Here is a 25200-nt window from a genome sequence, read left to right as displayed (position 1 = left end):
GACATCCAGCCTGTCGCCCGGACAACACTTGCTAGAAGATTCCACTGAAAAAGATCAGGAAGAAGCAGGTAAGAATACCTGAAAAAAATTCTTAGCTCCTTACTCCTGACGCTAGGCAAAAAACTGGAGACTTGTCAGCAGGTGGGGGGTTTTGGCCACCGGCAGGGGCCGCCCCTAGGCTGTGATTGGTCTTTTCGTTTTGTGCCTAGCGTCCTTCTCCTGCAGGTGGCGATATTACCCTACAGTACAGGATCTCCGATCTGTTCCCTGTGTCCTTCAATGAACGGGAGAGAAATGGTAAGTGCCAGGACATGCTCTGCCGAGGTCTCTCCAGCCTCCCAGTACCTCCTCACCGTGCTGTCCCTGTTTTGATAGGGAATCCCTGTATGCGCTGCAGCAGGCAATCCTGGAGTAGGTCCCAACGCATAGCAGGGTTAGGCTCAGCCCTAAGGCAATAACTTGAGCCTTGAAAATAACAAACATTACGACGTCCCTGTGTAGCCGGCGGAAACACAAAAAAACTGAATTGGGATAGAAGGAAGAGTCTTTATTTAATATGGTTGATGTGTTTCCTGTTGCAGGCAGGCGGAGCCTGATCTCATGGGCTGTCCTGGAAAATGACTGGGGGAAAAAGTGCAACAGACTCATGCATCCCACAATTTAGCATAGATAGAGGAATCTCCCGCTGGGCCAAGCTTCAGTATCTTGCTAGTCGGCCACGCTGGCTCTCAAAACACCTGAACAATGCCTGCATCTGCACATAATCTAAAGGTGAATGGGCTGCTTTAGTCTTTCCATAAAGACATATCGCTCTGAAAAACCTGGATTCAGCCATCATGACTGCTGCAACAAAACACCTACAAAAGGTAATACTTTATTTATTTTGGTATGCGGAGTGAGTAGGAGCACAAACCTATAGATAGGTTTACTCAAATTTCACTGCAAAAGTGGAAATACACTTTAATTTAGGAAAAAATTCACTAAGATACGTGCCCTACCAGATCATAAACTGCATGAACATTCGACATAGAGACAGGTCTGCGTTGGCTGAATAGGTAAAATGTCCACTTGAACTATATCAGGACCCAACACTGCTTAAAAGAGAAGAACCATCACATATTCACCTTACATCTTCAGGCCAATTATCTATATCTTATGGCAGATAATCTCCTTTATTCACTTAGCACATACTTGGGTCACTACCTCAAATGTAAGAGAGAGGGCTTGTTCACACCATCTCCAGACCAGATCTGGACGAGTTTCTGCAAACACTGTCATGTATGTTTTAAATGCATTCCGGTGTGTGTTTTTTAGTAATTGGCTTTCTAGTGTGTTTGCATGCATTTTGGTGCATTCCTAGCAAAAATAGTGCATGCAGTATTTATTTTTTAACGTTTATGAATTGGCCTCACTTTATATTATAGGAATAAATGTAGATAGACCAGACAAAATTTTTTTCTGGTCTGGCTCTGATCCCCGCACATTGTGTAAATGGGCTCTTAACCAGTGCTTGTGTTGTAAAAGGAGGAAAGCCTGCATCTCTGCTTACTATGGATGGTTGGTATATCAAAGATGCAAGCGTCACAGCAGCAAGTTTTGGAAGTTTGACCTCAAACTGAGGATTTCTGGCAAAAGCACTGAAACAGACACACGAGAAGGAAATACCCACTTAAAGCATTACACAAAGTGTAAACGATAACCTCAACCTCGCAATGGATGCAGGGTAGTTACTTTGGTTTTCAGTTTAAAGTAAAGTTTAAAACTCTTACCGAACCAGGAGTCAATATTATTATCATCTTCATCAAAGTTGCAATTGGGAACATCATAAGAATAGGATCCCTGCAGGTCAGACATGGCTGCCTTGCCCTCGATGAATGGGAAACAATTGTGCTGTGCTTGCCTGCAAACCTGCATTATAAAATAATAGAATAAAAAAAAAAGCTGATAAAAGCATATTAAAGAGAAAACAAAGGTGCACATGACAATGAATAAGCAGTTTCTGCAGACAGTAAAGCTGGCTACAAGTCAGACATTATGCAGCATTATCCCTGTGAATACACTGCTGTTAATCTATCACAAATCAAAATACGTAAGAACACATTTTATCTCCGAGGTCGATAATTTACCAAAATTTGTAGACCAGTGTTATATGGACTAAAATTAACGTAAGTCTATTTAACGAAAATTTGTGTTTGACAAACATTTGCATTTGTATCACGAAACATAAAAAAATGGCAACTGGTGCCATTATATTCTACAGGGTCTCTGCTTTCAGGAGATAAACAATGTTTTTTGTTTTTAAAATTCCAAATGTATTAAAAACACATGTAAGCAAATACACAGTGTGATATAAACAAAGTCAACGCTGCCAACTAGCACAAAAAAATTAAATTGCATAGGGATACACAAGAGAAAATTGAATTGTAAGATATAGTCAATCAGAAGTGCCATCATCATCAATATGTCCCTAAGTTTGTATGCCACCTCGCATCTACTATGGGACCCGAGGAGGCAGCACTTGTCAGGCACTACAAAAAAGGTAAACAATTGGGGGTTTGAGTGATTCTAAGGGCTCCGTTCACACCCGAGCATCAGCATTTCTGCGCATAATAGCGCGCATTTTGTTTAGCGCCTCCTCTAGCATGTTTTGCTAGAGGAGGCGCTAAAAGTGAAAAAACGTGTGCAAAAACACACAAGTGTGAAAAACTCCTGTGGTGCACGTTTCCATTGAAGTCTATGCGGCCAAATGCGCTGTAATCTGCCCCAAAAAGCTTTAACGGGGCCATAGAAATGAATGGGATTTCTTGTGTTGAGTTTTGTCGCAATGATCTTTGAGCGTCAAAATGCCTAGGTATGAACAGGGACTCGAGCTTAAAATGTGCATTTTAACACATGAGCAAAAAACACAAAACCAGCTCTGGCACTAAAAAGTGTTCAACCCCCAATGTCACCTTTGCACTCCACCAAAGTTGAATAAGCACAGCCTGTGGGAGGCGCCGACTTCCACAGAAGCAAAAAAAAACTTCTTTAAAAAGGAGAACTATGGGGTTAGGGCTTCTCCCCATAGTTCTCCTTAGGGTAACGGGAGGACACAAACTAGCGTCCTCCCATCCCCCTAAGCTCAGTATACTGAGACGCTGAAGCGGATCCAGATAATTATGTCTGGATCCGCCCAGCTGCGTGATTCCCCCCTCCGATCCGCCAGCGCTGACTGGGGAGGGGGCGGGAACAGCTGGCTCTGCCTCTAGATAGGCAGAGCTAGCTGTCAGTCACGCAGCTGGATGGATCACGGCATAATTGTTGGGATCCGCTTCAGCGTCCCACTGCGGCGTCTCAGTATACTGCGAGCTACAGCTCGCGGTATACTGAGCCTAGGGTGACTGGAGGATGCTAGTTTGTGTCCTCCCATTACCCTAAGGAGAACTATGGGGAAAAGCCTTAACCCCATAGTTCTCCTTTAATAAGTCAAGTGTGATGCATTGTAACACATCATGGCGCCCCTTCATAAAAGCACACCAGCAGGAACACATTATACATATCCTGTTTACCCGAAAATAAGACCTAGTACCATTGTTGGGAATTGCTAAAATATAACACCTAAGCCCAAAAATAAGACCTAGTTGTGACCATTCCGAGGGCCGGTGGTGGCATAAGGGGGAACTTGAAGAGCCGCAGGAGAGATCAGTGGTGCCAACGAAGCCAGCGCCAGAGGAAGCGAGGCGGCACCGGAGGGAGCAGAGCCGCATAAGCCGATGCCTCCTCTATAGAGCCGGCTCCTGTCACAGGCGAAGTCATACCAAATGCACTGCGCCTGTGGTGAATCGATAGTGAAAGTGCGCTTCGCTCATTCTGGCCAGCGATTGGTTAGCAAATTACTCTTGGAAAGGTACGGCACCCCTGATTACATATTTTTGTACATGAATAAGTGTGGATTGTTGTACGTTAAAAAAAATAAGACCTACCATGAAAATAAGACCTAGTGTGTTTTTTTTGAGCCAAAAAATATAAGACAGTGTCTTTTTTTCGGGGAAACACGGTAGCATAGCACACCCCAAATGGTGTGAATGGGCCCTAAGGAACTGATGAGCTACAATATATTACATTCCTGTTGTAGGGTTGTGATGTTTTTATTTAAAGTGACATTCAGGCCCCGTTCCCACTGCGCGATATGCAAATCGCACGATTTGCATATTGCGCGTCATCGCGAGATTTGCCGCGCGATGTCGCGTTCAAGCTTGCATTGAGCAAGCTTGAATCGCGGCTAAATCCGCTCAAAAAAGGGTCCTGCTGTAGCGACACACGACCCGCTACAGCAGGACCCTTTGCCCCATTGGATTGCATTGGAGCGCGATATCGCGCAGTAATTTGCCGCGATATCGCGGGAATTACCGCGAGATAAATCGCTCAATGATGCCCCTTAAAGGAGAACTATGAGGTGAGTGATTTTCACTAATGCTCAGTTTGAGCCGACGTGTCACAATGAAACTGTCACAGGTTGGCTCAATAGATCGGGAAGTGAGCGAACACATACCGTCGCTCGCACACTTTGCGATCCTGTCCCTGCAGAGAGCCGTGCCTGTCACTCACGGCTCCCTGCAGGGATTCCCCTCCAGCGCTGACTGGAGGAACGGAGGTGGGAGTGGGCGGGTACAGCTGTTAATCACGCAGCTGGGTGGATGTAATGTCGGGATCAGTCCCGGCTGCGGCGGTCTCAGTATACCGCGAGCTGTAGCTCCCTATATACTGAGCTTTGGGTCAGGGGAGGACGCTAGTTTATATGCTTTTCCCCATAGTTCTCCTTTAATCTGATCATCTTCTAACTTACTGTCCTTTTCAGCTGTCCCTCCAGCGCTGGGTGCGGGTCTCCGATCCAGCGCTCACTCCTCTGTCCTCCTCTCTTCTGACATCCCACGGTGTCTGTGCGGGTGCACGCTGCTCCATAGACTTACCTTGTGTGTCTCCTCGTCCCCAGGCCGAACATCTGAACTGCGCATGCGCCCCAAGGTCCTTTGCGGCCGCCTGACACTCCTCAGATGTTCGGACGGGAGCATGCGGCGGCGAAGACACAGGTAAGTTTAAACCTGTTTCAGAAGGTTTTTTAAAAAAAATTATTGCATGTATCTACTGCTTGCTAGCGATATATGCAAAAAGACGTGAGAGTTTAATAATCCTTTAAACACATTCATATACACACACATACAAATGATGGCCACCACAAGTTGTATGCATCCCTATAGTTACATTCTAGGCATAACACAAAGAAAGAAAAGTATCCATTGCCGTATCATGACCCCACCAAATGCTGTAGCTCTCTGTGTACCCCCCACCTCACCGACACACAGTTCGCTGCTCAGCCGCACGTTAGCAATTTAAATCAAAACGCACATTCCAAACAGGCCTACCGCTGTGCGCAATGTACAATTTTGAAACGTTTTAATAAAGTTTTTTTTAAAAAAAGTGATACTCTACTAAACATCAGAGCGGCCCTTCATGACAGACGGTATACATACCATTGGACACCCCAAATAGTGTGAAGGGGCCCTAAAGAACTGGCAAGCTACAATATATTATATCTGTTATTGTGGTTTAAATATGATATATAAAGATGATAGATATATACAGCAGACGTTGCACGCATCTCTATAGTTCCAGTCCAGGCATAACACAAAGGAAAAAAACTATCCATTTCCGTAACATAACCCCTATAACTCCTTACCGTGTACCCTCGAGTCGCACACCGGAACCACCCAGTTTTTTACGGGAGCTCCTCACCGACACGCAGCTCGCTGCTCAGCCGCTCGCCGCACGTTAACAATTTAAATCAAGACGCACATTCCAAACAAGCCTATCGCTGCCTCCGGACGTCATGCCGCTCCGCTATTGGTTAGGAGCCGACCTCGCGAATTCTGGGAAATGTAGTCCCGCTTAGGGGCTGAGTCACGAAGCAGAGGGAGAAAAGGACTCGCATCCCAGGATTCCATGCGGCGCTTATGCGCAAATCGGCTCATCCCGCCCTTTTTTGTTTTTTTTCTGAGGGAAAGGAATTTGTTATCTGTAGCACACAGAGAGCCCCCTTCACATTTTGCATATAGATATACAGTACATTTATTATGAGGTGAAATGCTGCCAGTTATTCAAGAAAGTGTAAAAACAGAGGGTTATGTAAGCGACATGCAATGTAAAATAAATGCACTTATTCATTGTATAGCGGTTTACTAGGCCTAGGCCGATAATATTACAGCGTGTGATATATACGAACCTTCGAAGGGTCACGCATACGTTTCCTCATTTGTAGATTTCACAGTTTCTAAATTTAAATAAATTTGAAAAAAAAAAAATATATATATGATAAATCAATTTTTTACAGAATAAGTTCACTGCCCTGGGGTAATTTTCTTCTTTTTAATCTCTTCTTACCTCCTCCCCTTGCTCATCCTCAATAAACATTCTCAAATGCACAAATCCAGCATCCTTTAGTGATACACCACCGCACAGCCGGGCCCGTGCCACCATCTTGCTTTCATCCCCTATGGCGCACGTGCTGCAGTTGACCCGCTCCCTTTTGACATGAGTATCCCAGGAGGGGTCTATGTCATTCTTCCTTAGATGATACATCCAGGAGTACGGGGCCGAATACGTGAAAAAAAGGTATTTACCCAAAATGTTTATTTATGGACGAGTGTTTCTTAAATTGAGGGTCAGGACCCAAACTGGGTCGCCGTTGTGTTTGTGATGGGTCGCCATATGACTGTGTAGTAAACGTAGCCTAGTTTGTCTGCAATGAGCAGGGCCATGCTTATAATGAGGCAGCTTGATAGGCTCTTGCCTCAGGTGGCATTTTTTTGGGTCACGTGGGGGGCAGCAGGCAGAGCAACAACATGGCCGCTCCGCTGCACAATGTTTGCATGGTGCCCCCTTTCCAGCCAGAGCAAGGAGCTGGGTGGGAACATGAGTATGGCCCTTACACTTTCCCCCACACAGGCCTTAGCAACCTGGGATGCTGTAGCTGGCATCCCGCCCAGCTCCTGGCAACCAATGACTTCACTGGTTGCCGGGAGCTGAGCGGGATGCTGGCGGGAATGGTGGCGTCACTGTCCCCCGGTACCCCCCCACACTGTCTCAGGCTGCAAAATGTATGGGCACACCCCTGGCAATGAGTGTTTGTCAACGTTAAAATCTGAGACGTAGCCTGAGAACAGAAATGAACTTTTGTGACCTTTCTTTTGACTTAATCATATTTCTGTCATTGGTGACACTCCACACAACCCGAGCCAGTTCAGGTATTTCATGTGTTCTAGCTCCAGCACACCTGGTGCAGCTAATGAAGCCCTTGATTACTTGCATCAGGTGTGCTTGAGACAACTTCTGTTCTGCAGATGTGTGCTCACATTCTGGATTCTATTCAGGGGGTTGAATCATTCAGAAAGTGCAGAAGTCATTAAAAGTTGCAGTTTTGGTTGAATTTGGGGAAACCACATGAAACATTTGCTGTGTTGATCTATGTCAATGGCTGTTGTTTGATCATTGCAAACAGCTGGACGGTTGTTAATTTTACCAATGAGCCTGATCGGCAATGGGGGTTGAGGGCTTGTTCACACCATATGCGTGGTTAGCTGCTGGAACGCACTGTCGCATAGCAAACTCCCCCCTGTGTTCTGGGGCGGGAGGGGGCATGGTGGTGCATGGAAGTCAATGGCACTGCGGTCACGGGCCTCCAGCAGTGTCGATCGCCCGCACCAGAACGCGGACACAGCAATGCCTGCGTTCTGCTCCAGTGCGATCAGAAAAAATTGTGCATACGGCATTTTGTCCGATCGCACTGGTCCGTGACGCAGGCACTGGTGTGCCATATGTTCTGGTGCGGCACTCACGCTGGGGGCAGGGGGGTGTGGCTGCAGTGCCATTGAATTCAATGCACCGCCACGCCCCCTCCCACCTCAGAATGCGATACATTGCGGTCCAGCGGCTGACTACACCGGAACGCACTATATATGGTGTGAACAAGCCCTCAATCATTTTGGTTACGAGAGAGAGAGATAATGATACATAGATAGATGGATAGATAGATAGATAGATAGATAGATAGATGTATCTAATGAGAGAAAGAGAGAGAGATCTAATGATATATAGATAGATAGATAGATGTATTTAATGAGAGAAAGAGAGAGAGAGATCTAATGAGAGATAGATAGATAGATAGATAGATAGATGTATCTAATGAGAGAAAGAGAGAGAGATCTAATGATAGATAGATAGATAGATAGATAGATAGATAGATAGATAGATAATCATCTCTCCAGTTCTCCCAGGTGAGAAGACACCCCTTATCCGTTGTCCGCTGTCATGAGAAGAAATGTCCGCGTTGAAGATTTCTGGTCACATTGATCACCATATTGAGGAATGAATTCCTTGGTGAGGACACCTGACAGAGCTTCCATCTTTCTATACTATGGGGTGACTATTGTCATTTCCTGTGCAGACCTTGGGGACATGTGAAGTGTTTGGTGATATATATATAAAGCTGTGTTTGGATGGGGTTGGATTCGGTTCCATCGGCGTTAGGTGTGGTCTTTGCGTCTGTCAGATAAGTGACTCAGCTGATCTGTCATCTCACCCAGGAACACGGCTGCCCCAGTCACCATCATCCACAAGACGAGAAAAATAGAAATATGACATCATTGATTATTTTTTTTTTACAAGAGAGCAAATGCACCTTGTCTGAAAGTTTTAAAGCAGATCTACTCCTCCTGCACTGAATGACATTATGTTTGCTAAAGCTCTAAATTTGTATTTTTTCAAATAAAACACAGTTTCAACCTTTCTTCCTCCTTTTGATCTCCTGCAGCCTCTCTGCAGCCACTTCCTGTCTGCGGGACCCCAAGGCTGGCTACATGGCATTTTTCAAGACAGATTTCCTGATGGTGACAACAGCAGACCGTGCCTGTGTAATGTGTGTTGTATTGGGTTGTCTCCATCAGCCGCCCATGTGACAGGGTGACAATGCAGGAGCACAAATAGGAGCTTGGGACAGAACGTTGTCACCCCATAACAGGAAGTGCCTGAGCAAACATATTCATGGCATGATCACCAGGGATTATTTTAATGGAAGCAACAATTTGTAGCTTGATATCGGATGTGATGGAGTTAATTTTTTGTTCTTTGGTTGAGAGCTGAAATAAGTACACTGGCAACCATGACAGTTGACACGCCTTGAAAGCAACTGTTTTGGGAGACATTAAATTGGTGCGTAAAGTTCCTCTTCAAATTAACACACAGATATAGATTTAATGGGAAGTTGATGAGCTTTTAAAGTCAAAGATCGGATAGAGTTTGAACACCTCTAAAATCTTAATCTTCTTATTCTGTGTACAATCATTGGAGCCATTTTGTCGTAGACCGCTGTAATGTCTTCTAAGTGATGGCTTCCTTTTTATGCCTCACGCAAAACGTGCGCCCCAGTGACGCACACGGCGCTTAGCGTGTCGGAAATCGTAGTTCGCTGCCTGTGCTCCCGCGCAGGCGCAGTAAAGAGCATTGGCGACCTAGAGGCTTCTAAAGCCGCGCAGGCGCAGTGAAGAGCATTGTCGATCTCAACGAGGATTAGGAAAATGCCACGGTCTGCGCACGCGCACTAGAGCCCTACCATCCAAACCCCTTACTGGCAAGTCAACCGGACGTGACGTCATCGGAGAGCTCGAGAAATTGGAGTTTTCGACAGCACACAGGCTACCAGGGCAACACGGCGCTGGTTGGTTCGTAACGTGCCATCAAGGAAGGGGTGGGACTGGAGGGCGGGTGAACGAGAACAGAGTCACAGGGGAGAAGCCACCAGAGAGAGCCAATATTCTCAGGAGTGACAGACAGGGTCCCCTGTAGGGGCCCCTGATAGGGTGAGTATGCCAATTGGTCCCCTCTGTGTCCCTTAGCATTTGTCTGTGGTGCTCAGACTATGAGGGTGTATGTGTATTGGGTGTGTATCCCGTCACATAGAGATTTATAGGTCTGTTTGTTGTGTCTGTTATTGGCTGTGCCTTGTGTTTATTGATGCAGCTCATTATGTCTGCAGGAAAATGCTGCAAGTGCATTACCCTTGATGAGGGATTAGTATATCCCATCCTTGGAACTGTAACCCTTCGCCCCAAATCAGCTCGCCAATGGCCATTCCCATCGGGGATCTGGAATGTTTCAAGCTACTTAAAGGGGACCTTCACCCTTCTCACCCACTTTCTGTCATTACATTGGTGCCCCACCCCCTGCTGGCAATGGGCTATATTTTATTTCTTTGTAAATACCTTTTTTACAGGGAAGCGTCCCCACACTTCCCAGCAAGAATGATGCATTCGTCACCCGTGGCTTCCTGGGTTACCCGCGTTATGCATCCCAGAAGGCCTCAGGGTATTCTATGGGGCATCATCAGGGGGCTGGCTCTCCTATTGCCAAGGCACATGCGTGTCTTCAGTGGGGGGCAGCTGCAAAAACCCTTTAAAGACAGCCAGCCCTCCTAATTATGTCAGAGAATATGGCGGTGCAGGACTAGGTGTCCAGTGGCAGGACAGTGGATACCTTCAGAACACCGCTGGATCACTGGGCGTGTGAGTATGTTTTTTGTGCATAACCCAGTGAACAAGGTTGGGAGGGGGAAGTCAGGTTCCTCTTTAAATGTATGCTCAGCACATGCAGTTATTTAAAGGATTAGTCCTCCTTTGTTACCGGTTTTAATGTCACACCATTATTTATTATGGCCATTCCACAAACAGTGCCCACACTTCCCTGAATCGGGGGGGGGCTTCTCCCTGCAGCCTTCTATTTGAATTTGGTGTGGCACCGTTTGCACAGCTGCATCATCCAATGACAGATCCATTCACAAGGATCTGTGAATGGAAATACTACAAGCCCCACCTGCCATCGCGTCAGACTGGCTCAATGATCTCAATGGAGTGCAGCGTTCCCCGTCTTCCTGTTCCCGTAACGGTCGGTCGGTACCAGGGGCTGTGATGTAAACAATACAGGAACCTGTGCAATGCACCCATGGCACGCTGATCACAGTTGCAATGCTCTGCAGGCTTCGTGGCAACAATTCAATACATGTCCCATTACCGTGGCTGAAAATAATTGCCAAAAAACTGCTTTTCTTGCATGCTATCATCGGTCTCTCTACACTGCCTTTGGTGCATGCGCAGTAGCGTGTATGCTCTCTCATCATGAGTATGAAGCTGGTTGCCGGAACAATGTAACTCCAGCCAATGATGTAACGCCCATCAATGGCCAAAGTAAGAAGATGCTGGACCCGGAAAAAGGCTTAGGACTGAGCAACAAGGTGGGGTGCACCTGTCACTGGAAGAATGGGGGGTTCCCGCATGATGATACAGTCCAGTCACGAGAACATTACCGATTGACACATAACAGGGCAGCTAAGTATTAAATGCCTACTTTTGCTGCATGTGATTACTACAACTTTGGCACTCCAACTGTGTTGAAACTACAAATCCTGTCATGCCTGTAACTGTCAGTCTTGCAATGCCCCATGGGACTTGCAGTTCCACAACAGCTACAGTGCTGAGGTTGCCCACCCTCATTCTACAATATGATCTGTGGTGACAGGGTCGTTTCAAAGGCCTTGCGAGGCTGATGGTTCAGTTGCCGGTAGTCCTCTCCATCAGCATTCTATTCCCGGTTGACGGTCAATGATAGCCATTTGACACATTGAGCTCACAGCTGGGTGACATGGCCTTTAGAAAGGCCAAGCGTGCGACTGCTAACATAAGATGGTAATAGTTTTGTATACGGTCGTCTGTATCCTGCAGCTGGGCTTCTTTTGCAGACCTGCCAAATAGGGACTCCTTGGAAACCAGGGACCGTTGCAATCCGGTGATAGTGTCTGCCTAGCTATCTAGATTACATACATACATACATACAAACATAAATACATACATACATACATTTATGGGTGTATCATCTCCAATGTTCTGTAAACTGTACCTGCAATTCTTTATCCTAAATATTACTCGTATTGATCTCATCAGTCTGCTTCTAGAAGACGTGTAATTCACGTGTGCCAGTACTACATCGTATTTGCCAGATGTCCCTCACGTCCGGGGACAGTTGCACATTTTCAAGGTTTGTTCTGTTGAAGTGTGCAGTGCGATCTGTTAAACATGACCTTTGTTTTGAGGGCTGACAACCGGTTCTATAAAAAAAAAATCTCTACTTTTTTTATGATGGCATCCTAAGCCTTGATCCAGGTCACTGTCTTTTCAAATCAATTTTTTTATGAAGCAACATGCAACGGAGACAAGAAAAAAAAAAACAAGAACCAGTCAGTCGACTCCAGAAACCCATACAGGGGGTTTCATTTGCTATCAATAGGAAGAATTCTCAGGTTTCTGGGTGTATTAGGTGTCCAGCTGTGTTGTCGTGCAGATGCATGGTTCTATAATTGGTTTGTACGACCCGTTGCTCTCCAGCTGCTGCGGGACTACAAGCCCCAGCATGTTTCATTAGCCTGGACATGCTGAGACTTGCACTTTCGCAACAGCCGTACAGTCATACGTTGCCTATGCTCGGTCTGATTATGTCTTGTGGGTGTTTAGGATGTGTTTGTGGTTGGTGTAGGGAGATCGGTTCATTACAAGGTAAGCTGATCGTCTTCTTGTGCTGACTTATTTATTTTATTTGTATGTCGGTTGTGTTTAAAACTATAACTGGATAGAGTGCGAAAGGTTAAAGTTTTACTTGTCGGTTGCGTTGCTTTGAAGAGGAAAATGATAAGAACATGCGGGAGTGCCACGGACCTTTGTTGTGCAGTTTATTGCTAGTTCATTGGCTGAGATTTTAGCTCAGTGCTTAGTTTAGCACTGCCTGTGTCAGCCAGGGGTCCGTGGGACACTGGGGTTCCTCCTGAGGGTGCTAGGGGATCCTTGAGCACTGGTAGATTGATACTGGTGCACGCTCTTGGACACAGACATTCCTTGCGCATCTGTACCTGTATGAATGTCCGCTCTTGGACACAGAGACTCCTTGCGCTCTTGGACACAGCGACTCCTTGCGCATCTGTACTTGTATGGATGTGCGCTCTTGGACACAGACTCCTTGCGCTCTTGGACACAGACTCCTTGCGCCTTTGTACTTGTATGGATGTGCGCTCTTGGACACAGAGACTCCTTGCGCATCTGTACCTGTATGAATGTCCGCTCTTGGACACAGAGACTCCTTGCGCTCTTGGACACAGCGACTCCTTGCGCCTCTGTACTTGTATGGATGTGCGCTCTTGGACACCGACTCCTTGCGCCTCTGTACTTGTATGGATGTGCGCTCTTGGACACAGACTCCTTGCGCATCTGTACCTGTATGAATGTGCGCTCTTGGACACACACTGCTTGCGCATCTATACCTGTATGGATGTGTGCTCTTGGACACAGACTCTCCTTGCGCCTCTCTACTTGTAAGGATGTGCGCTCTTGGACACACACTGCTTGCGCATCTATACCTGGTATGGATGTGCGCTCTTGGACACAGACACTCCTTGCGCCTCTCTAATTGTAAGGATGTGCGCTCTTGGACACACACACACTCCTTGCGCATCTGTACCTGTATGGATGTGCGCTCTTGGACACACACTGCTTGCGCATCTATACCTGTATGGATGTGCGCTCTTGGACACACACTCCTTGCGCATCTATACCTGTTCGGGTCGGCTTGCAGTTACATCCTGTCATTGAGGTGTACAGGCAGCTGCACGTTGCTACGCGCAGCACCAGTACCTGCTGGGTTCCGGTTTCCGCACAGACATGCATGCCGTTTGGCTGTGCACATTCTCGGCGAATGAGGCCTAAAAATGAGTGTCGAATACTGTAGGAACACCACCTCCTTTATTTAAAACCTTCTACTGCTTACTAATCAAGCTAGATTACTGTGGGCGGTAGGTATTAGGATTTTAACAAGGGCTGGCTTCCCTGCAACTAGAAAACTATCTCAAGGAGTTCCCCTGGGGTTATAAGATTTGGAAAGGCTGGTTACGTGCATAGTAATATGTATATATGTATATCTGGATCACACAGAACTTCCTACACTTCTTGTTAGGTCACCGACTTGTTAAGCTATCTGAAAATATTAGTTAGGCTGGGTTGTTGATTCATAAAGATATCATCTACAAACATGCAAGGTCTCATCAGGTTAGGGTGTGTTGGGATTGCAAGGCTTTGGCTAGAGAAACCGTGTATAGACTTTGCAGCCAATCAACTGTCCCCTGAGCAGGTTCAGCCAGCAATGTGAAGGGATCTGTGAATGATCTCTTATATTTTATCTCTGTTGCTTGAATAAATATCAAAAGCTATGTTCACGTTACTAAGAAGAGAGTTCACACCTGCCTCTCCCATCGCCCGTGTCGCAGATCTCCCTGTATTGCGGAGCTACAACCACTTGAAGAATCTTCCTATACTTCCTGCCATATCGGATTCCTCCCTTCACAACTGCGCAGGGCTGGGACCAGACCTCTCACAGACCTGGAAGTGTATTGGCTGCTGAAGATTTTTTTAGCTGCGGTAACTTTTGTGATAAAGGACAGATCGGTGGCAGGTGAGGTAAGAATGAACTCCCTTCTTTGCAGGAGGAACTTTGTTTTTCCACAATAACCCCTTAACCCTTCTCAGGGACCTAATAGGGAGACCTGGACCTCATAGAGCAGGGGTATCCAAACTCCGGCCCTCCAGCTGTGGTGGAAGTACAAATCCCATGAGGCATTGCCAGCGGTTGGCTGGCAAGTGTCTGCCCCCATTGGCACGAGACTGATACTTCGCTCTGTCCAATAGGGATCTCTGTACTTGACCTAAAGTATATCTAAAGCCAAATTTTGTTGTTCACTTGGAGTGGGAACGTATTGCTGCTCTGGTCTGGATTTCATTGTTTCCTCACTGAGAAGATGGCCTCTTCCTGTTTTGTCCTGGTGGCCAATATCTTCAGGGAGGGGAAGTGGAGGCAAATCAAAAACCTTACAGTTGTAACGAGAACAGGAAGTAAGGGGAAATCTTCTAATAGGGACTTTTGTTGTGGTGACAACTGTGTAACAAGATTTCTCCTTTTTTTTGAAAAGACTTCCTCTTCCTTCCTGTTTTGTTTCCAGGATAAGAAGCCAAGAGATATCTCCCCAATGGGACAGACTGTAAAATCTGACAGGAGTTCTAACAAGTCTCTATGGTTTTAGATATGCGTTCTGCGCTCAGGGGAAACACTCAGAACTACAAAGTGTGCCGGAGCAGAGCTGGCAATTTCAATGACGGGACAGGAAGTTAGGGAAATCTCCCCAGCAGGGACACGCATATTGGTAGAAACCCGACGGAGTATCTTAACCACCACTCTATCCAAAAACAAAAAATCAGGCTGAAGTCCAGCTTATCCCGACACTGTGGTCTAAGCACATCGAATGTTTTGGTACAGCCAAGCAAAAGGCATTTTGCTGTGTATGTATATGCCTAGTGAATGTGGTCCACTGACAGAAGCAAGTTCCTTGGTAGAATTCTCTAACCTTGAGTCATCTTCCACTCGGTGACGTCACTTCTGACCCAGGACACATTTCACAATGCAATTACTGGATATGACTCATGTGACTTCACTACCTGAATGGAAATTGCGCAATATGCGTTTAGCTACAGTAACAATCTGTCATGTATGTTCAAATCACATGTATTAATGCTCAGCGTGACTTTGTGAAATCACAAGTTACCCCTGAAGGAGGCGAGTCTGTGAATACGTTAGCCAGAGGTTATGTAATACAAGCATTGTAAGAAGTTCACTGCATACTGGGGGGGAACTTATCGTGGCAATTGCCACGATGGGGGGGGGGGTTAATCAGCTTCAGCTGCTTTGCTGTTAATGAAATGAACAACAGGTGCACTACATTGGCAACAATGAGATGACCTCCAAAATAGGAATGGTGTTACAGGTGGAGGCCACTGACGGTTTTTTTTTCCCCTACTCTTTTCTGACTGTTTTTCACTAATTTTGCATTTGGCGAGAGTCAGCGTCACTACTGGTAGCGTGAGGTGATACCTGGACCCTTTAGGCCTCATTCACACTGGAATCAGCCGGCACGTAAAGCTCCGTGCTGCGTGCAGGACCATATCGAGCAGCTTCCGGGAAGGACAGGTGCTGCGTGTGATTAGTACGCAGCCCCTGTCCTCTATGGGACTACGTGGCCGTACCCTCACCCGCCCTGCACATCAGTGCGGGGGAGCCTACTCCTACGCTGACAGTATAGATCCTATCTGCGTCCGAGCCAGGAAACACGCACCCCTACGGACCTGGACGTGAGGTGAGCATAGGGGGCGTACGGCCGCGTAATCCCATAGAGAAGGACGGGGGCTGCGTACTAATCACATGCAGCACCTGTCCTTCCGGGAGCTGCTCGATACGACCCTGCATGGAGCTGTACGTGCATCCTGTCATTGAGGTGTACAGGCGGCTGCACGTTGCTACGCGCAGCACCAGTACCTGCTGGGTTCCGGTTTCCGCATTCCAGTGTGAATGAGGCCTTAGAGGTTGCACGGGCATGCCAACTCCAGAATGGCACATCAATACGTACCCTTGCCAGAAGGTTTGCTTTGTCTCCCAGCACAGTCTCAAGAGCATGGAGGAGATTCCAGGACACAGGCAGTTACTCTAGGAGAGCTGGACAGGGCCGTAGAAGGTCCTTAACCCATCAGCAGGACCGGTATCTGCTCCTTTGTGCAAGGAGGAACAGGATGAGAACTGCCAGAGCCCTACAAAATGACCTCCAGCAGGCCACTGGTGTGAATGTCTCTGACCAAGCAATCAGAAACAGACTTCATGAGGATGGCCTGAGAGCCGACGTCCTCTAGTGGGCCCTGTGCTCACTGCCCGGCACCGTGGAGGTCGATTGGCATTTGCCATTGAACACCAGAATTGGCAGGTCCGCCACTGGCGCCCTGTACTTTTCACAGATGAGCGCAGGTTCAGCCTGAGCACATGTGACAGGCGTGAAAGGGTCTGGAGAAGCCGTGGAGAACTTTATGCTGCCTGTAACATAGTTCAGCATGACCGGTTTGGTGGTGGGTCAGTGATGGTCTGGGGAGGCATATCCATGGAGGGACGCACAGACCTCTGCAGGCTACACAATGGCACCCTGGCTGCCATTAGATATCGGGATAAAATCCGTGGACCCATTGTCAGACCCTACGCTGGTGCAGTGGGTCCTGGGTTCCTCCTGGTGCACGTCAATGCTCTGCCTCATTTGGCGAGAGTAGGCAGCCAGTTCCTTGACATTTTTCTGGACACTTGTTCTGGTGTTCTCATGCACAGGCAGGGCCTTGCTACCACGTCAGAGTTTTGGCTTTTTATCTGCAATCCTTCAATGGAGACCACTTCTGAGCAGACTTGGCTGGACTGTAGATGGATGAACCAAGCTCCCGCTGCCATGTCTGAGCTGATCGTGCCACTACACATCTTCCAATTGCAAAAGGAAGTCAAATGCAGTTGGATGATGCGGTTTTGGTCCTCGTGTTGCCCGTTTCCTGTTCCAAGAATTGAGGATAACACATTTGGGAACACCTGTCTTCCTTGAAATGTCTGCCTGTGGGAGACCTTGTTGGTGTAGTAAAACCCTGTGTGTTACTCTGCCCAGTCTTGCCATTGTGTGAGATTGTTTGTTTGCTTTGAACGGTCTTCAGTGACCTTAACTAGTTCAGTAGAGCATGACTTTTCCTCACCCAGTTTCATTTCTCCTACGCAGCTTCTTCGGTTTAATTTCATCACTTGACCATATGGCTGCTACATCCTAAACTGTGTTCAGCTGTACCTGGGAGAACTGATGCTGTTTTAGGCCTTGTTCACACCAAATGCAGATCCGCACAGGTTTCTGCGCACGCAGTGCAGTGGGTTTTGCTGCGTTTTTGATGTGTTCCGGGCCGTTTTTGGTTAAAAAAAAAAAAAATATATTTTTATTTTTTAGTTTAACATGGGCTTTCAGTGCATTCCAGGCATTTGCATGCGTTTTTGATGCGTTCCAGAGCAGGTAAAATAGGGCTTGCTGCAGTTTTTTCACCTGCTCTGGAACTGCACGCTGCGATGTGAACTGGAGCAAAAAAATACCATTGGAATACATTGGATGCAGTTTTGATCCAGTCCGCAACTGCTCTGCACCTGCTCCGCGCTTGGTGTGAACAAGGCCTTAAAGGCAACGGTGGACATGCCAAATATTGGTTTGGTTTCTTTTTAATTCACTTTGTAGGATGTTAACTGATAAATACTAATCATTGCATTATGTATGAAAGCGTTCTTAGTTAACAGCATCCCAAGTGCATAGAACTTTTGTAGTGCAGAGTATTCCAGGAGAGGAAAGTTTATATAGAGGAAGGAGCAGAGTCCTCCAGAGTATTTCAGGAGAGGAGAGGTATAGAGGAAGGAGCAGAGTCCTCCAGCAGAGCAGAGTATTTCAGGAGAGGAGAGTTATAGAGGAAGGAGCAGAGTCCTCCAGCAGAGCAGAGTATTTCAGGAGAGGAGAGTTATAGAGGAAGGAGCAGAGTCCTCAAGCAGAGCAGAGTATTTCAGGAGCGGAGACTTGGGTAGTGGAGGGGGCAGAGTCCTCCAGCAGCACAGACTGTTTCAGAAGAGTAGAGTTAAATAGAAGCTCCGTGTCCTCCAGCAGTGCAGAGTATATTGTCAGATGATGAAAGCAGTAGCACAGGGCAGTCATGTGAGTCCCCTGCCTCACGTCTTAAAGTCATATATACCTTGTTTCTTGGAAACAACAACTGATTTGTATTTCTCTTTCTTTTTCAGACATTTCTGGTCATTCAGTAGCCTGGCAGAAACGCTAAGTGACCCTCTGCTTGCTCATCCTCGTACCGTCATTGGAAATCTGCACTCTGTTTCCGCATAGAACGACCCCCTGTTCCATATGCTTCTTCCTCTGGCTCCTTCCTGTCAGCCCCGGGACATGGTCATATCTCAATCCTGAGGATGGAAGGGGGCAACAAAAACCTCATCCAAAAGTTTGTGTGCAAAAAACTTTCTCGGAAAGGCTTCCACCCCAGTTGCTGCACCGATATCCAGTCTGAGATTTACGCGAATGGCAGCACCCCAACAGACCAGGTCGGCACCCGCCTGGAAGAAAGCCCGCCGGTTCCCTTGACCGAAGAATTACTGCAAGCTCTGATGGATGCATCGGAAGAATTTGAACTAAGATATATACGTGCGTTTAATGACCTTGCTTGCCAGCTGCACATCACCCCAGACACGGCATATCAAAGCTTTGAGCAGGTGGTGCATGAACTGTTTAGGGATGGCATAAACTGGGGGCGTATTGTGGCTTTCTTCTGTTTTGGGGGGGCGCTGTGCTTTGAGAGCGCAGATAAGGAAATGGAAGAACTTCTCCCTAGGATTATTCAATGGATGGCAACATATTTGGATTCTTCTTTAGAGCCCTGGATACAACAAAACGGAGGCTGGGTAAGGATTTGCAGCTGTAAGTTGACAGGCGGTTGAGTGTTGGTGGTTGAAAAGAAGTCCTGGATGCCATACCATGAAGGACCAAATAAGAGCTTCTTACTATTCGGGTGTAGATGCACTTTAAATCGCCTTAATGTTGAGATTTCCTGTCCTGTAGGCTCAACAGGAAGTGGGAGAATATCTTTCCAATATGAGGGAAATTCCCACTTAGACACTTGTTCCTGATGGACAATTTCCCCTCTATTCCTGTTCTGATGGCAACTCAGAATTTTGCATCAGCCCCAGTGCGTTCCAGCCCGTTTGGTGCCAGAACGCACTGGATCGCATTCCGGCCGGCTCTCTTTGTTTTGGGGCGTGACGGTGCATTGATGTCAATGACACCGCAGCCTCGCCCTCCGGCCACAGTGCGGTCGCCTGCACCGGAACGCGTGGCATATCCGTGCCGGCATTCCGGTCCAGTGCGGTCCAAAAAAGTAGTGCATGCAGCGTTTTCTCTGACCGCAATGCAGACACTAAAGTGCCACGTGTTCCAGTGCGGGTAATTTGTACTGGGGCCGGAGGGCGTGGCTGTGGTGCCATTGACTTCAATGCACCGCCATGCCGCCTCCCGCACCAAAACAGAGGTAGCCAGCGGGAATGAGATCTCTCATTTGGGGCGGGGGCTGGTGTGAACTAGCCATTAGCACTCACTTTTATTCCTGGCCACATTGATGACCAAGAAAATTAGAGAGGCCGGGAATTCCCCCTTGTGCACAATAGAACAGTTTGGCATTGGAGAAACAGTTGTTGAGCATGCAGGTTATTCTCCCCCAGGTTAAATACCTTTTTTAAATCTCTTTATAAACATGTACGCTTGACTCTGTCAGGATTATATCGGTAGAGAGGGGAGGGATTTCTACGGGCAGATGTATGCATACTTGAGACTCCTGGGTTGGAAATGCAAAGGAATTGCATTGCATTGTGTGCATTGGCTGTTCAAACTCATGGCAACCTTAAAGGATAACTGCACAATCTTTATTTGGTCTCGCTTGTTACAAGGTGGGCGACAATACGTCCCAGTATAGTTTGCTGGCGATATCCGGGGTTGTGTGCATTAGCCTTAAAAGAGAAGATTTGTTGTGTTATTGGCAACACCAATGCAGTGTGAGATCATCTAAGGCACTACTGCCTCTGGATGCTGCTAGTCACCAGATTTGGAGTGAGATTTGGTGATTTGGATGCTGCTAGTCACCAGATTTGGAGTGAGATTTGGTGATTTGGATGCTGCTAGTCACCAGATTTGGAGTGAGATTTGGTGATTTGGATGCTGCTAGTCACCAGATTTGGAGTGAGATTTGGTGATGACAGTATTCTGATGCTCGCTGTTCTCCTTGCTGGAGATGAAGCTGTACCTGAGGAGCTGCAGTGCAAGGATCTCCCTGCTGGTGTTTATTAATTCTCTGCTTCCTCCACCTCTCCTGCCGCTTCTTGATCACTACCCCCACCAGTCGGCACATCACTAGGCATTGGTGGCGGCCAGCTCTGACACGAGTAGGTAAAGTCTTACTCCTCTACCAAGATGGCTGCCACCACAGAACTCTAGGCATGCTAAGGAAGTAATGGGCAAACTATCAGCAGCAGGGAGACCACAGGCATTACTAGTGACTAGTCATTTACCTTCTGCTTGTCTTTTGTGGCCAACGCTACTACGCTAGAGGTCCTCTGGAAATCCGTCAGGTCTCTGCCATTATGATTTTAGAGGGTCTTCTAGTGCATATTGTGTGCAAAATGGGATGATTTTGTCTTGCGGGAGAAGGAATAAAATCCTCCCGAGTCTGTTAACTTTAATATGTAACAATATGGTGGTGTTAGGTGACTGACTTCCAGGCTGGGGCTGTGCTATGAGTGTGAACGTCTTTGCCACCGTCATGCACCATCTCCTTGTGTACGGATCACTGATGGCAAGGGGCTGAAATGAAATTCTCCATCTGTACGGATGAAGGCGAGATGAATTACGATAACCCTTCCGATTACTGCCTCATTTACTGCAAGGTGAGATCACTCAAATGACATGAACAATGTCTGTCAGGGGAAGGAGGGGAGACCGACAATCTGATTATTTCCATCCCTCAGCTTATTCCTCCGATGACCTCCTTACCATTTAAAGGGAAAGCGTCATGTCTTTTCAATGAGCCCATTTTGAGTTGTTCTCGTCAAACGAATCTTTATTGCAATTTGCAAGTTTTTACATGGTTGGCTCTTCTGTGTTTTGTCTGTTCTGGACCCTCCTAAAAAATGCTAGTCATGCTAATTCATTGTCTTCAGGCCTTCCTTTAGCCAACTCATAGACTGGCATGGTGAGACGGAGCAGCAAAGCACAACCATTGTGTTGCCTTGCAATGCAGCAAGCTGACTCTGTGTGCATATGTCATGAACTAATATACTAATATGGATGCCCCCATGTAGATGGATAGATATACACTGAGTGGCCAGATTATTATGACCACCCCATCAGTACTTCGTTGGGCCACGAGATAACTCCACGAGTTTTTTTTATATTTTATTTGTCCTAAGTGAGGCGTTAGACGCACATATGTGATATAAATATGTAGCTCTATCTGTCCTCTAAAAAACAATATATAATATGTGTGGGTGCACTTTGTAAGAAAGTATATTACTGACGTGGAAGAATCACACAGCAAAAATGTCAAAAGTGTGTCAGTCATTTACGAACAGAAACTAAAAACAAGCTCAGTCATGAAGGGGTTAAACACTTTAACAACAGCTGCTCTTGAACATGTAACAAATTCTGCTGTTTTGCTGATACTCGCTCCATGGCTCCGAGCGCCAACAATCATCCCGCGTTCAAAGGCTGTTATATCGCGTTGTTCCCCCGTATCTTCAGAAACAAATCACTTCTACTGTCGTGGTAAACAACCCGCTTCCCTATTTATAATGGTCTGGCCCTCTAGCAACTTCAGCGACAAATTATAGCTAATTTGCCTACAAACGTCAGGCGGTCATAATAATCTGGCCACTCAGTGTATATACACCATACATAGTAATCGCAATTTGAAAGAAATAACACATGAACAGGCTGAGGTCCATCAAGCCGATCCATCATGTATGCCAAGGAAACATTTGAGTGGATTATACGTTCCCTTGACCATATTTTTCTATTGGTTGGTATCTTAGTAAGCAAGTTGTTAGTATTTCGGTGGTGTAGTTCGTGTTCCACTCTTTGTTTGAGTGTTCTACTCTTTGCGCCTGTTGCTAGGACTGAGACCTGAGTGGAATCGTATAGTCAGAGAACTATGTAAAGAAACTCCTGCGGATGTCCCTGGGATCAGCTAGGAGTGCCGTGTTCTTTTCGCCTTTCATTGTTTCACATTCGGTAATCTGTATTAGGGATGGAACATTCCAATAAAGGCAAGGGATGTATTTTTTTTTTTTTTGGGGTGGGTGAGGAGGTGCTGAAGGTTCACACAGGATTATAACTGGGCTATAAATAGACTATACAATCTTCCATTGATCATCTTCTTTTTTCCTGATTCTAGTTCTTTAGTGACAGCACTGTGCACCGTGGAGTTTTCTTTTTTATCTAAAGGTGGAATACCGATACCAGTGCTTGTGCTCGCCCAAATGCTCCGCTACCTTCCCTGATAACGGTACTTCCGGTCAGAGGAGAGCTCAGCCTGCTGTGACAGCGCTGGCCGTCTCCACCCACACACCGCTCTCTTCTGATCTGTGACAGGAGGCTGAGCGGTGTGGGAGGAGAGACACCGGCCGCTCACAGCGCTCTCTTCTGATCTGTGACAGGAGGCTGAGCGGTGTGGGAGGAGAGACACCGGCCCGCTCACGGCGCTCTCTTCTGATCTGTGACAGGAGGCTGAGCGGTGTGGGAGGAGAGACACCGGCCGCTCACAGCGCTCTCTTCTGATCTGTGACAGGAGGCTGAGCGGTGTGGGAGGAGAGACACCGGCCGCTCACGGCGCTCTCTTCTGATCTGTGACAGGAGGCTGAGCGGTGTGGGAGGAGAGACACCGGCCCGCTCACGGCGCTCTCTTCTGATCTGTGACAGGAGGCTGAGCGGTGTGGGAGGAGAGACACCGGCCGCTCACAGCGCTCTCTTCTGATCTGTGACAGGAGGCTGAGCGGTGTGGGAGGAGAGACACCGACCGCTCACGGCGCTCTCTTCCTGCAGCGCTCTGTCGCCTGTGACACTTTCTCTCCTCCCCGCTGGGACACCGCAGCGCCCAGCGGGGAGAAGAGAAATCACGGATGCGCGGCTCTATCGGCCAGAAAATGGCACTTTCAGTATTGTGCCATTTTCAGCTGATATGTTTCGGCGACCCATATATCGGTGCATCTCTAGTAATAACCCTTTGCAGCAAGAGATTTTCGTTAACAAATTTAGCCCCATATACTTTTTTGGGGGGGGGTTCGGTCACTTGACCATCAAGCCCCTATCAGTATTGTTCCTCTGCAGCCATTGGGTGGGATCTAGCAACATGCGTTTGAGGAGAAAGGGATTTATCCACTAGCTCCAAGCCCGACAACGTTTGTATGGCGACGGACATCGGAGGATGACATCACTGTTCACAGGGATAAGGAGAAGCGGATCTGAGGTCCGACAACGTATGTAATTCAGCAGTGCTGGTTTATAGTTGTCACCTCTTTATAGGAAGTGCTCTGTTCACAATATACGTGTCAGGTAAATGGTATGTGCAGAATGAACAGTTTGCAATGATATGCAATTGGTTATTGAAGGAAGATCCACTTTAAAAGGGATTTTGGAGATTAACTGCCCCCTTCCACACACCCCACGCATACCCCACCACCACCTTCCTCAATGCAGAGTGCCAAGTCTCTATAACCAGTACAGGGCTACAAACCACAACCTCCAGATTTTTATACAAATGGGTTATATAAAACTCTTAAAATGATGGATTGCTTTTTCTGTAACATCTTTCTGACCTCAATACAGAATTCCGCCCCCTTGTGGTCAAAAGCTGGTGCTGCAATAAAATAAAACACACCTCTGACCACATCCAAGATGTGCGACTGTTGTACACAAGGCGAAAATGAAATGGTAAATGTGTGCGAAGTGTCTCTGTGTGTCCTCCTGTAGGGGATACTATGGTCCCTGCGAACAATACTGGATGCCGACAGTGCAAATCTGCACGTTGGACTTTGCTGCGATCTCTAACCTTCTCTTGTTTCCCCGCAGGAAGCGTTCGTCAGTCTGTATGGAAACGACGCCGCTGCCGAGAGCAGGAAAAGCCAAGAACGCTTCGGGATGTGGCTCCTGACGGGAGTGACACTGGCAGGATTCGCCCTACTGGCCTCTTATCTCATCCGCAGATAGGACGAAGGGTCCCGACGTTCCGTGGAACAGCGGAGCAGAGGAGATGGAAGGGGAAACCAGTGACTGTGTCACACAATGAAGGCTCCACAGCCAAGGCGGAGGCCACACGCTTATCGGAAGGCTTTGCTGTCACACAGCTGGAAACACTAAAACATTGTTAACCATTTTAAACCCTTTTAGAAGTTGGCTGATCTCTGCTCCAGAAAGCAGAAATTTAAACTGTTTCAATAAATATTTTTTTTTCTTTCTGTTTCTGCCAAGCGTGCCTTTTGTCTGTTCTACAATGTAAGGGGCGCCCGACGCCATTCACAAAGAGGTTTTACTTTGTTTTATGTGTAAATGGAGGAAAAGGATTCCCTTTTAATAGCTGTGACTACAATTCCCCCCCCCCC

At 47.1% G+C, this 25200-nt stretch overlaps 2 protein-coding genes across 2 annotated transcripts in view; one reads left to right on the top strand and one right to left on the bottom strand.

Annotated features, from left to right (window-relative positions):
- Window positions 1-1885, bottom strand: part of TPX2 (TPX2, microtubule nucleation factor) — a 16492-nt gene extending 14607 nt beyond the window's left edge. Inside the window, exon 1 of the mRNA XM_018556411.1 lies at window positions 1770-1885. Within this exon, the coding sequence (XP_018411913.1) occupies window positions 1770-1854 (85 nt within the window). The 5' untranslated portion in view covers window positions 1855-1885. The remainder of the gene's footprint in view (window positions 1-1769) is intronic.
- Window positions 1886-18886: 17001 nt separating this feature from the next.
- Window positions 18887-25068, top strand: BCL2L1 (BCL2 like 1). Its single transcript, XM_018556409.1, has 2 exons — window positions 18887-19461; window positions 24671-25068. The coding sequence occupies exons 1-2, from the start codon at window positions 18973-18975 to the stop codon at window positions 24806-24808; spliced, it is 627 nt and encodes a 208-aa protein (XP_018411911.1). The 5' UTR covers window positions 18887-18972; the 3' UTR covers window positions 24809-25068.
- The last annotated feature ends 132 nt before the right edge of the window (window positions 25069-25200 follow it).

Source organism: Nanorana parkeri, unplaced genomic scaffold (genome assembly GCF_000935625.1).
Source record: "Nanorana parkeri isolate BGI_ZX_2015 unplaced genomic scaffold, ASM93562v1 scaffold237, whole genome shotgun sequence".
NCBI classification, from domain to species: Eukaryota; Metazoa; Chordata; class Amphibia; order Anura; family Dicroglossidae; genus Nanorana; species Nanorana parkeri.
The sequence above is the reverse complement of the archived record's forward strand: the minus strand, read 5'-3'. Positions and strand labels throughout refer to the sequence as shown.

What these genes read in the sequence shown, in the direction of transcription:
- BCL2L1 (XM_018556409.1), top strand. Translation starts at nt 18,973, where the DNA reads ATGGAAGGGGGCAACAAAAACCTCATCCAAAAGTTTGTGTGCAAAAAA. An exon ending in TACAACAAAACGGAGGCTGG is followed by an intron (nt 19,462 to 24,670) that starts GTAAGGATTTGC and finishes GTTTCCCCGCAG; the next exon opens with GAAGCGTTCGTCAGTCTGTA.